The sequence below is a fragment of the Puma concolor genome, chromosome B1, assembly GCF_028749965.1.
Source record: "Puma concolor isolate L17-30 chromosome B1, mPumCon1.1.hap2, whole genome shotgun sequence".
Lineage (NCBI taxonomy): Eukaryota > Metazoa > Chordata > Mammalia > Carnivora > Felidae > Puma > Puma concolor.
This window is the reverse complement of record NC_141670.1, coordinates 23,117,956-23,131,741: the sequence shown is the minus strand read 5'-3', so window position 1 is coordinate 23,131,741 and position 13,786 is coordinate 23,117,956. Positions and strand designations below refer to the sequence as shown.

General features: G+C 36.1%; 1 protein-coding gene across 8 annotated transcripts in view; it reads left to right on the top strand.

The window, feature by feature from the left end:
• TUSC3 (tumor suppressor candidate 3) overlaps positions 1-13,786 on the top strand; it is a 305,682-nt gene that overhangs the window by 164,364 nt on the left and 127,532 nt on the right. For all 8 annotated transcript variants that reach the window (XM_086703305.1, XM_086703302.1, XM_086703299.1 and 5 more), the window contains exons 4-5: positions 1,830-1,970; positions 6,201-6,341. In XM_086703305.1, coding sequence (XP_086559431.1) covers positions 1,830-1,970; positions 6,201-6,341 — 282 coding nt within the window. The remainder of the gene's footprint in view (positions 1-1,829; positions 1,971-6,200; positions 6,342-13,786) is intronic.

The window sequence follows — 13,786 nt, the reverse complement described above, 5'->3', positions numbered from 1 at the left end:
AGTAAAACACAGTGGAACTAACCATTGGTCTCATTGTTGAGGAAACAATATGGTGTGGATGAGGACTACAGCAAAGTGGAGAGGATAAACTTGACCTCAGTGAGAGAGATAGAGCTCATTTGAGCTCTGTTGAGCAAATGCAGGCCACATGTAGCTGTTTTTCCAAGAAGGAATCCAAATATGAATTTTTACAAAGTTTGGCATAGATAGGAAAATTGACATAAAGATTGTGTTTAATTGAAAAATTTCCTCAGGTTAATTTTTTTTCAGCTGAATTCTGACTGTAGAACTACTTTGTCTTTTCTAAACCTAGCCCCTTGCTTAGCAGTAAGAGTTATTTTAAAATGCATAAAAGTTGTGACAGTTAACAATTTTTATGGGAAACTTTAATCTAAAAAATACGGAAGTGCGCATTTTGCTTTACTGAGAACTACTAAAAGATTTTCAGTGCCATGTTTCTTTTCTTACTAACTGTTGAACCACATTTTGTTGAAGTGCTCTTTCTAAAGTGACATTTTAAAACACTGTGCTGTCTGAAGATAATATTATCATGAGTGCTAAAACTTGGCAATCCCTGGCCTACTGGGGACTTGTTGGGAAAGTAACGTCAGCTCTATGTGATTTCTGTGTAATGCTTGTGGGTATGAGACTGATGACAGACCAGCCAGTTAACGATGACGATGTGTTACAAGCCCCTGTGGACCAGCAATAAGATTTGTGTTGTACTCTGCTTTGTAGCCTTGGGAAATTTGTACATTTTAATGAAGGTGAAAGCTTTGAATTATATGTTCTTTTTAAACTCTAAAGTGTTTAGACATTCAACTTTATTAGGAATTTTCTGATTGTTCCAAGTACAGAGACTTTTTACTTGGAATCTGTTATTTACATGTTGGCTGTCACTCTCTCTTGTGCACCCATCACGGAAACGCACATAAACACGTCTGGAGTGGGAAAAATCACAGAGAAGAAAGCAACTGGTGACTGTTTTGTGCTTTTTAACCAGTGTTACTAATATCCATAACATGCAGGCCCACCGCTGGTACTGCTGATTCGTCACTTTGATGTCAGTTGCCCTGACAGTTTTTGCTTTTTCATTCTCAGTATGGGGAAATGCTGAGCTATTGGCCAAAGAAGGCCAAAAGTCTCTTGGCCTTCTATTTGAGACATTTTTCATAATTCCTGAGCAGTGAGAATTTAATTTACATAATTGTTATAGCTTGTTACTCAATGCAAATTAACCTGCATTTGTTTTAGATACCATATTCTTAATAAGCACCATTTATATTAAGGTAGTGTTCTGTTCAGTACAGTTTTCAAATGGAATTACCTGTAGAAAACAATTGGGAGATATAACCATTTTAAGACAGTTGAATTAACAGAGAAGTTGAATAGAAGAAGACTGTCATTGTGGATTTCTCCTGTAGTCTGGTAAATTTAAGCTGTTTGGAACAAAAATCTTAGTTTCTTATACCATCATTTTTAAAAAATCTTTAAATTTTTAATAATTTAATAATTTGACATTAATTCTATTATGCATTTATATTTTTCATCAAATGCCAGTATTTCTCTTTAATAAACTGGGCAAGTGAAATAGTACGATAAGTGTGCAGGTTCAGAGAACTTAGCCGAATTCACAAGTTCTTTTTCAGTCAGTAGCACATTACAGTGAGTAAACACAGTAATTAAACTCTGGAAAGCCACTTGGATCTTCAGAATATATGCTCTTTCCAAAACTCATGCAGAAAAAATAATCCATAAAATGTTAGATTAATGATATGTCAAGATTGTTGGGATATTATATTTAGTATTTCTTATATGATGTTTTTCAGCTCAACATGAACTCTGCTCCCACGTTCATGCATTTTCCTCCAAAAGGGAGACCCAAGAGAGCTGATACTTTTGACCTTCAAAGAATTGGATTTGCAGCTGAACAACTAGCAAAGTGGATTGCTGACAGAACGGATGTTCATGTATGTTTTTATTCCCTGCAGTTTTAATAAGAGGCTAATTAGTTTGCTTTGTTAGAGCACTGTAATAAGGCCACAGCATTTTTAAAATTACGCTGTACAACACTTTTTCTTGCTTAGAGAAAACTGTCTGATAGCTGTAACCTGAACTTTGACTGAGTTAGGTGAATTTAAATGGCCGTTTAGAATAATGGTACACGGATACTTTAAGAACCATTAAAAAGTACATGAGTTAGTCACAAAGTAATTTCAGAGGCTAAAATATATATGGAACATTGTTCAAAGGTATTAAGAAATTCTCATTAAAAAGATGTGTAATTTTTATTTAGCTTTTGGGCAAATAAAAATGATACAATACTCACTTTTCATGAGCCATGTGAAAAAATACTCATATATGCTGTTCTTGGGACTGGAATAACTATTTTAAGAGCGCGTGTAATGTCTTTCTTTTAAGTAATGTAACTTTAACAATTCCATGTCTTAACCTAAGGACATAATTAGGGACGATTCAAATACTTAGCCATAGAGACTTTAATTAATTAATTAATTAATTTATTTATTTATTTATGTGTGTATTTTTTAGAAATATTTTAAAAATAACATTCATTGTAGTAGGAAAAAACTGGAAATAAGTTACATACTTAAAAGATAGAGTAGTTGAATGTACTATAGCATGGACAGCAATGATCTGCAAGTACATATGACATCAAAAGAAGCCCAAAGTGTAGGTTAGAAAAACAGTATTTATAGTATGATCTATAATTTTGTTTTAAACCATAAATAGGAGTGTGGATATGTAGACTGTTTATTCAGGAAGTAAACAAGCCAAAATCTTGATGGTAGTTAATGTCTATGTGGAGGGCTCAAGGCTGCTTTATTCCCGGTTCTCACCAGAATTTTCCAGAGTGAACAATTACAACCAGTACCTTTCTTCTAAAATATGTAACTATATCATAAGGTGTAAACACATTTATTCTTAGTCAAGATGGGTGTCTCTCATCACTGTTAAATTATTTACATCATGGGTTTTAATGATATTTTGGCAACTAAACCCGTTTTCTTAACTCTTGACATATTTTTTAAATGTTTTGGCAAATATTCAGTTCTGCAACAGTATCATGTAGTTCGTACAAGATACTAAGGGTAATATTGCAAAAGTACTATTAGTTCTTTATAAGAGTTGCTGAATTTTAATCAGAAATGATCCTAACTTGTTGATCATACCTATATGTTAAGTTACTTGATAAATATACTTTTGTTAAAAAATCTATTTGAGGGGCACCTGGGTGACTTGGTTAAACGTCCGACTCTTGATTTTGGCTCAGGCTCCTGGTCGTGGGACTGAGTGCCACTTCAGGCTCCATGCTAAGTGTGGAGCCTGCTTAAGATTCTCTTTCCCTCTCTCTATGCTCCTCCCCTGCTTGCGTACATTCACTCTCTTCTCTCTCTCTCTCTCTCTCTCTCTCTCTCTCAAAAAAAAAAAAAATATATATATATATATAGATACACACAATTTTTTTCTGAAGGTGAACTGCATTTCCTGAGAAATAGGTTAGAACAGTACAGATAACACCTTCAAAGATTTACACTGATGTAATGTTTTTATTTGAGCTGCTATCCATATTCTGGTCAGTTGACCTAATAATAGCCTATGGTAACATTTTCATGCCTTCAATACAAAAATCCAGTCTAGAGTTAGGTATTGCATTTAGTTGTCAGGATTTTTTAGCCTCTTTTAATCCAGAATATTTCCATAGGCTATCTTTGTCTTTTAAATACGTTGACATTTTGAATCCTTTTCCATTTTTTAAATAGAATGATCCTCATTTGATATGCCTGATATTTATTTTTTCTGATATTTGTTTATGATTGGATTCTATTTATGCATTCTCAAACACAATACTACATAGGTCATTATTTGTTCTAATGACATCTTTATGCACATGATATCTGTCTGACCCTCAATGATGATGTTTAATTCTGGTCAAGGTGTTTTCCATTTCTCCCCTATATAATTACTGTTTTCCCCCTTCTCCTTTGTTGTTAGTAAGTTGTCTGTGTGGAGACACCTTAGATTAAAGAAATATCCTGCTCCTCATCAAAATTTTCTGCTGGATCTAGCATGCACTGGTCATATTACTCTGATTCAGATTTTACTATGATGGTTGCAAAGTGATGATCCAATTCTGCCTGTCCCTCCATATTCCTAGTTGGCCTTCAGCATTCTACTGTGAGCCAGAGACCTCCCCTCCTATCAATCAGTCAGTCAGTCATTGGTAGGGGCTCATAAGTTGAATTTTTCTACAGTGGTTTATAAGTTATTACTATGCTTAAATGTTTTGGTGCTAAAATTGTTCTAGATTTGACCATTGGGGTCTTCTTATTCTGGCTCTTATGTCTGTATGACATCTCTCCATCATTTTCTTTTAAGCATTTTCTTACTTTCCTGACATAACCATATATTTCAGGCTTATCTGCCTAATCTGCCCTATGTGGCACTCAATTAGCCATCTCTCCTCAGAGTGTTCATTTTTTTTAGTGAGAAATGTTATTAGAACCAAGATATTTATGTAATTTGAAATCATGATTTCATAGAAATGCATTCTACTTTTTAAAAATAGTTTTTATGCTTGAGGTGCCTTGGTGGCTCAGTTGGTTGGCGTCCGACTTCGGCTCAGGTCATGCTCTTACGGTTTGTGAGTTCGGGCCCCGCATTGGACTCTGTGTTGACAGCTCGGAGCCTGGAGCCTGCTTCAGATTCTGTGGTCTCCTTCTCTCTCTAACCCTCCCCAACTCTCCTTCTCCCTCCGTCCCTCCCTCCCTCTCTCTCTCTTTCTCTGTCTCTCTCTCAAAACTAAATAATAAACATTAATTTTTTTAAAATAGCTTTTATGCTTTAGTGGGCACCATCAAGAAAATGAAAAGACAAGCCACAGAAGGGAACAAAATGTTTGCAAATCATTTTTTGATAAAGGACTTATATAGTATGTATATAGGAATCTTATAACCCAGTAATAAAAAGTCAACCCAATTACAAATGAACAAAGAGTCTGAATAGACATTTCTGTGAGGAAAATATGCAAATGGTTAATAAGTACATGAAAAGATGCTCAGCATCTTTAGTCATGAGAAACCTGCAAATCAAACCTTCAGTGAGATAGTGTCTCATACCCACTAGGTAGGCTGGGATCAGTAGTGAGAAAATATATTGGTAAGGAAGTGGAGAAATCCGAATTCTCATTTACCCCTAGTGGGAATGTAAAATGGTGCAGCCACTCTGGAAAACAGTCTGTCAGCTCTTCAAATCAAGAAACATAGCGTTACCATATCACCCAGCAATTGTACTCTTAAGTATGTACCTGAGATAAACGAGAATATGTGCCCACACAAGGTCTTGTCCAAGAATGTTTATGGCAGCATTATTCACAAGAGCCATAAAGCAGAAACAACCCAAATGCCTATCAACTGATAATGGATACCAAGTTTTGTTGTATCTATACAATGGAGTGTTCAGCCATAAAAAAGAATAAAGTACTAAAACATGTTACAAGAAGTACCTTGAAAACATCATGCTAAGTGGAAGAAGCCAGTTGCAGAAGAACACATTTTATATGAAAAATCCAGTATAAGGGAAATCTGTACATGCAGAAAGTAGATTTTTGTTGCTTAGGTTTAGAGGGTAAGGGGAATAAGAGGGTTGCTAAAGGGTTTCCATTTGACCTAATCAGAATATTCTTATACTGACTTTGGTGATGGTTTATGCAATCCCTTGAATATACTAAAAACCATTGAATGGTACACTGGGTGAATTTTATGGTATGTGTATTATATCTTGGTAAAGATGTTAAAAAAAAAAAACCCTTAACATGTTGAAGATGTTAAAATGCCCCAATTTGGAATAATACATGTATTACACCCATCTCATCCCTACCCTGTACTAGATGATCCCATCTTCCATAGGTGAAACACAGCAATTCTGGGTTGAATATAAGTCATGTTTGCATATGTGAACTATATGCATCTAAAGCAAGTCTTTTTACGTAGCCACGATGTTGGAAACCGTTTTTGATTTGTAAAGAGTAAAGGGAGTATTAGTTCCACGTGAGAAGAGTAGGGTTTCATCTTCCTGAAGTTTGGTGTTGAAAATTGGAAGGACTAGAATATGGTCAAGATAAAAACACTTTTACTGAAGTACTTTATCCAGCTCATAAAACTTCTGTTGCATGTTTGCAGATTCGAGTCTTTAGACCACCCAACTACTCCGGCACCATTGCTTTGGCCCTGTTAGTGTCACTTGTTGGCGGTTTGCTCTATTTAAGAAGAAACAACTTGGAATTCATCTATAACAAGACTGGTTGGGCCATGGTATCTCTGGTATGTTGTTAGACTATGCTTTTTCCCTTTTTTTCTTTGTATAATATTGTAAGTTGTATGGTTGTTGGTATTCAACAAAGGTGTTAAAGTAATTCAGCAAGGAAGAAACAGTCTTTTCTTACTGGAAAATTATGCTGCAACAGTGAAATATCCTCATGTGAATAATGAATCATAAGTTTTAGCTCACACCACATATAAATTTACTCAAAATGGATTATTGTTCACCATATGTAAAAGCTAAAATGATAGATCTTCCAGAAGAACACAAAATCTTTATGACACAAAAAGCACGGACCATGGAAGAAAAAATAGTAAATAGCACTTAATGATGATTTAAAAGTTTGCTCTTCAAAAGATACTGGTAACAGAATGAAAAGACAGTCCATAGAATCAGAGAACACATTTGGAAAATATATGTGTATGGGACATGTATCTGGAATATGTAAAGAATTATTGCTACCCAGAAGACAGAATCATGGTTTTAAAAAATAAGACAATCTATTTATAGGTAAGATGGCATATATACATGCTAACCTTTCTCTCCCACTGAAGAACTATAAACCTGGAGAGAATGCAAAGCTCATCAGGTATTTGGTGTTTCTAAAAAGTAAATGTTAGCAAGTAGATCAGGTAAGAATGCCAGTATTCAAGATGACAATTAGTAAATAAAAAATTATCCATCTTCCTTTTTTTTTTTTTTTTTTTTTTCCTTCATTTGAATTGGGGCAGTTTGGAAGAGACATATATGTAGGAGATAATTCTAGTAGATTTCTTGTTTTTTGTTGTTTATTTTATTATTTTTCTATTGCTCCCCAATTGTCAGGCAATCCTGTGGCAGGACAGTAGGGGCAATGAAGGCACTTGGCAGTGGGAAACTATAGAAGCCAAACTCTTAATGAGAGGAAACTTTCTCAGTCTGTCAAAATTTACAGGACTGTACACCAAAGAATAAAAAGTCAGTTTTATTGTTTAATAATTCAGAAAATAAATAGGCAAAAGATTTGAAGTGATGCTTGACTTAAAGAGATGAGAAAAAGGGCAGAGAAGCACATCAGTTCAACATGCCAATTAAATGGTAGTGAACCTGTATCTTCTGGCTCGGATGTTCTTGTGGTCCAATAAAAGTTTGAATTTTGTATACTGATATATATCCCGTAAGCCACCTAAAGCAAAGTGATAGGACCCTGTTAAAGAAAATACTGAACTTTGAAGCCTCTAAGTTAGGGTTATTTATTTATTGATTAATTAATTGTTTGGTTGATGTACTTGTAGGCAAAATTCCCATGTTCTGCACTGTGGGGATAAATAAATTGAGAAAGAGGTTATAGTCTTCGATTGCTGACTGCTGACTAGCCATCCTAATCTCTCCTCAATTTGAGACATTATGAAGAGATTAAAAGCTTGAAGGTTATGAAAGGCCCTTGTGGGGTCCTCTGTGGAGACCAAGATGTCAATGTTGTAAAATAAGGGTGTGCAATTGGAAAAAAAGCGGAAGGTGGCTTGGTTAAACATGTAGCACAAATATACCCTTTCAGAAAATTGCTGTATTGAGAGCCCACGCTGCTGAGTAGAACACTGTATAAATCTAGAAACAAAGTAGACTTTTTGTTTGTTTGTTTCTTTGCCACCTACAAGGACAGTACTTCCCTGCCCCACCCCCAGCTTTACTGAGGTATAACTGACATATAACATTGTGTGAAAGCTGAGGGTATACGACTCGATTTGATACCTGTATATATTGCAAAATGATTACCATAATAAGGTTAATACTTCTATCACCTCGGATAATTTACCTTTTTGTGTGTGTGTGGTGAGGACATTTAAGATTTTACTCTCTTAGAAATTAACTATAGTCACAGTGCTATAAATGACAATCCTGGAACTTACACATTTTATAACTGGAAATTTTTACCCTTTGACGAACATCTCCCTGTTTTCCCCACCCTACAGCCCTTGGAAATCACCATTCTACTCTCCCTTTCTTAAGATTCCACATACAACGGAGATCATACAGTATTAGCCTTTGTCTGTGTTATTTCACTTGGCGTTGCGTTCTCCAAGGCCATCTCTGTGTTGCAAATGGCATGATTTTTTTTTTAATGGCTGAAATGTGGGGTGTGTGTGTGTGTGTGTGTGCGCGCGTGCATGTGTATACACACACATACATATTTGTATATATAATGTGATTAATTATTAATCTAACAATGAACACTTAAGTTGTTTCTGTGTCTTGACTGTTGTGTATAATGATGCAGTGAAAATGGGGATGCAGATCTCTCTTCAAGATAAAAATGTTGTTGCCTTCAGAAATACACCAAGAAGTGAGGTTGCTAGATCACATGGTAGTTGTATTTTTAAGTTTTTTAAGTTTCACCTCCATACTGTTTTCCATAGTGGCTGTATTTTTTACATTCCCACCAACAGTATATAAGAATTCCTTTTTCTTCATCCCTGCCAACACTTGTTACCTCTTATCTTTTTGATAATTAATAGGTATTAGATGTTACTTCATTGTGGTTGTGATTTTCCTTTCTAGGATGATTAGTGACTTTGAGCCTCTTTTTACGTACCTGTTGGCCATTTTTAGGTCTTCTTTGGAAAATACCTGTGCAGGTTTTGTGCCTGCTTTTTAACTGGATTTTTGTTTTAGTTGTGTGAGTCTCTTATACATTTTGAACTTAACTCCTTATCCAATATATAATTTGCAAATATTTTCTCCTATTCTGTAAGTTGCCTTTTCATTTTGTTGATTGCTACCATTGCTTTGCAAAAGCTTTTTAGTGTAATGTATTCCCATTTGCTTATTTTTGCTATTGGTGTCATATTCAAAATATCGTGAAGACCAATGTTAAGGAGGTTTTTTCATATGTTTTTTCTAGGAGTTTTATAGTTTTGTGTCTTAGGTTTATGTCTTTAGCCCATTTAAGTTAAGTTTTGTGAGTGGCATAAGACAGGAATCCATTTTCATTCGCTTAAGTGTGAATATCCACTTTTCCCAGGACTTTTTGTTGAAGACACTATGCTTTCTCCATTGAGTATTCTTTACTCCTTTGTTAAATACTCATTGACAGTGTTTGTCTGAGTTTATTTCTGGGCTTGCAATTCTATTGCAGTGGTCTGTATGTTTTTACGACAGTACCATTCAGTTTTATTATTTTTTTAACTTAAATCTTAGTTAACATACAGTGCAATATTGGTTTCAGGAATAGAATACAGTGATTCACCACTTATATACAACACCCAGTGCTCATCAGAACAAGTGCCCTCCTTAATACCCCTCACCCATCTAGCCCATCTCCCACCCAACTTCTCCCTCCATCAACTCTGTTTGTTCTCTGTCTTTAAGAGTGTCTTGTGGTTTATTTCCCTCTCTTCTCTTCCACTCACTTTCCCATATGTTCATCTGCTTTGTTTCTTAAATTCTACATATGAGTGAAATCATACGGTATTTGTCTTTCTCTGATTTATTTCACTTAGCGTAGTACATTCTGCCTCCATCCATGTCATTGCAAATGGCAATATTTCCACTCTTTTTGATGGCTCAGTATTATTCCTGTGTGTGTGTGTGTGTGTGTGTGTGTGTGTACACTATATATATACTATTTGGTATATACCAAGTGTGTGTGTGTGTGTGTGTGTGTGTGTGTGTGTGTATATCTCCAAACTATACAGAGAGCCCAAATGTCCATTGACTGATGGATATAGTATACATACTACCATCAGTATACCATGGATATATATACACATTACCATCAGTATACCATGTATATACTGTGTGTGTTTATGTGTGTGTATGTATGTGTATATATATGTATGTATACGTACATACACACACACAGACCTACCATCAGTCAGTGGACATTTGGGCTCTCTCCATAGTTTGGCTGTTGTTGATTATACTGCTGTAAACATTGAGGTGCATGTACACCTTTGATTCTGTATTTTTGTATCCTTTGGGTAAATAATAGTGCAATTGCTGGATTGTAGGGTAGTTCCATTTTTAGTTTTTTGAGGAGCCTCCATACTGTTCTCCAGAGTGTCTGCACCAGTTCCTACCAACAGTGCAAGAGAGTTCACCATTCTCCACATGTTTTCTTGGTTTCCATTTGTGTGGAATATCTTTTTCCATCCCTTCTCTTTGAAATTATTTGTCTTCTTGATGCTGAAGTGAGTGTCTAGGGGGCAGCATTTAGTTGAGTCTTCTTTTTTTATACCTTTACCCACTCTATACCTTTTGAATTACATTTAAAGTAATTATTGATAGGTAAGGACTTATTAATGGCATCTTAATGGTTTTCTGGCTAGTTTTGTAGTTCCTTCCTGTATAAATTAATGTTTTTCTACAGTCGTTGCTTTGATTCCCTTCTCTTTTTCTTTTTATGTTTTGTATAATTTTGTTTTGTGGTTACCATGAGGCTCACATAAAACATCTTAAAAATATAATAGTCGGGGCGCCTGGGTGGCGCAGTCGGTTAAGCGTCCGACTTCAGCCAGGTCGCGATCTCGCGGTCCGTGAGTTCGAGCCCCGCGTCGGGCTCTGGGCTGATGGCTCAGAGCCTGGAGCCTGTTTCCGATTCTGTGTCTCCCTCTCTCTCTGCCCCTCGCCCGTTCATGCTCTGTCTCTCTCTGTCCCAAAAATAAAAAATAAAAAAACGTTGAAAAAAAAAATATAATAGTCTATTTTACATTGATAATTTAACTTCAATTGTATACTAAAACTACCTTTTACTTTCCCCCCCACACATATCTTCATTTTTGAGGTCACAGTTTACCTCGTTTTATATTGTTTGTCCTAGGTTTTCATAAGTTATTTGTTATTAAATATTTAAGTTATTAACATTTAAGTTATTAACATGCTACCATAATTTAGTATTAGAAAATTATGAATTTGAGTATATATTTACCTATGCCAGTGCTTGTTTCATCTTGTGAACTCCACTCCTTGTTTGGAATTTTTTTATCACTGATTCATTTCTGGAGGACAACCTTACTAAGTAAGATATTCTTGGTTGATAGTTTTTTCCTTTTAGTATATTTAATGTATCATTCTACTCTCTTGTCTTACAAGGTTTCTGATAGCTTAAGGGTGGGTTCACTTGCATGTGATATTTTTTTGTTTCTGTTTTAAAAATTCGCCATATTTAATTTTAGACAGTTTTATTATAATGTAATTTGGAGAAGATCATTTAGGGTTGAAATTTTATGAAAACCTATGAGCTTCAAGAACTTGTATTTTCAAATGTTTCCCCAAATTGGAGGCATTCTCACCCATTATTTCTTTAATCTTTCTGCCCCTTTCTCCCTCTCTTCTCATTCTGAGACTCTAGTAAGATAGGTTTTTTTCACTCTTTGTCATTTTTTTTTGTCATTGTTCTCTCCTGTCTAGATAATTTCAAGTGATCTGTCTTCTACTTTGTGAATTATTTCTGATTGATCCAGTCTACTATTTATATTCTCTATTGCATTTTTCATTTTATATATCCTATTCTGTTCATTTCTTTCTTATGATTCCTATTTCTGGTAAACTTCTCACTTTGTTCATGTATTGCTTTTCTTTGTTGAATTATCTTTAATGTGTTACTTTGTAGTTCACTGAGTTTTCTTAAAACACGTACTTTTAATTCTTTATTGTGCAAATCATAGATCTTCATTTCTTTGTTGGTCAGTTACTGGAAAAATTATAGTTTTCCTTTGGTGGTATCATGTTTCCTTGATTTTTCGTGTCCTTGAAGTTGAAGTCTTCATACTTGAATATTCATCTCTTCTAATCTTTACTGACTGGCTTTGGGGAAGAAATTCCTCCTTTCAGTTATGTTAGGGAATTCTGAGGCTTTCTCCTGTCTTTCTTGTGAACACACCTGCTCTATACTTCTTGGTCCCTCTGAGGTGGGGGGATTTGGGTTTGTATATCTTCCTCTTGATCCTGCAAAACTAGAATGCTCTAGTCTGTGTCCTTTCTCCTCATGCTGCAGAGTTGGGCTGGCTCTCTGTGCTTGTCCAATTGTTATCTGAAAGGCTTACTTTCACTGCCAGCAGAGTGTGCGCAGGGGGACAGCCACAGGACAGAGGGTGTGCAGGGGCTGCACGTGGAGCACGAAGGGTGCCTCTGGGCCTGCTGGGGGGAATCCACAGGTGAAGTATCTTCAGCAACTCACTGGCGGGCTTCCTGGTGGATTCCACGAAGTGGTTATTAGGATCTGCGTCCTTTTGATGTGTTCCGTTCCGAGGCCTGGTTGCTGTTCTCCCATCGGTCCACTGCCCCCAACTTGTGCAGTATATGACTCAGTATTCTGGATGGTATAAGATTTGTGTCTCTTCTCAGTGTCCTACATAGCTGGGGAAGCTGGGTGCTCACTAACACACTCTCGCTTTCCCCTCTGGGAGAAATCACAGGGAAGTTCTCTCAGGACACTGAGCTGTGCCCCCTGGGCGGAGTGAGCTACGAAATTGAAACCGTTTGTCTTACCCTCTTCAGTGCATCCAGTATTTCATTTTTAGTGTTTTTCCAGTAGTGCTGGCATTTCTCAGTTGGACTCAGCTTCCACAAAGGCACTCTTGTTCATAGGCAATTGTCAAAATCCATGTTTTTTTTGGAGAGAGAATGCTAGAATGCTCTTATTCTGCCATGATGAGGATATCACTTACACATAATCAAAAGTTCTTAAAAAATCAGTACTGTCAATTTTATACAGAAAACAAGTTTCTTGGAAAATATCAACTGAAATTATGTCAGGAAGAAATATAAATTCATAGTATACTAGTAAGCATTACATAAGGTGAAGTATTTGCAAATCATCCTTGAAAAATGAAAAAGTCCAGTAGCTTCTAAGTCATTTTTTGGCAAGGATACGTGAAGGAATTATGCCAGTTAGTCAACTTATTCAGAAGAGAGTAGAAGGGAATACTACCCACCTTCTTTAATGAGGTTCTTGTTTGTATTCTTCATATGAAAGTGTTTCTTTGGAGCATGATTGCAGGTCAGAAAATTTCCACTTACCTCTTGGAAATGAAGCACATGACAGAGAACTAAAAACCTATGTCAAGTTAAATTCCAAGTGACTGGAAGACAGAAAAATCTGATACATTCCAATCTGTCTGCAAATTTTTTCAACAGCTACTGAAACCACAACCACTATAAGATGCTCTTTTTCATAAGGATCCTTTGTTATTGAGAAGAGCAGAAAGTGCTAAGGGGCATAGTGTTAGTGGCAGATGCCAAAAATTGGCAAGAAATATTTTCCCCCAGAAAATGAGGACCCTGTCCTGAGAAGGAAGAGTTGTGATTGGGACCTTACTTCGCTACAGAAGGCTTACATGGGGCAGGGGGTAAAAGACAGCTGAGTCAGTGAGTGCTGAGGAACAAAAGGTGGCAGAATTCAAAGTACAGGCAAAGATCCACCCAGTAAAATGAGTGGCTTACCTTGAGATACTGATTGTATTTCTTG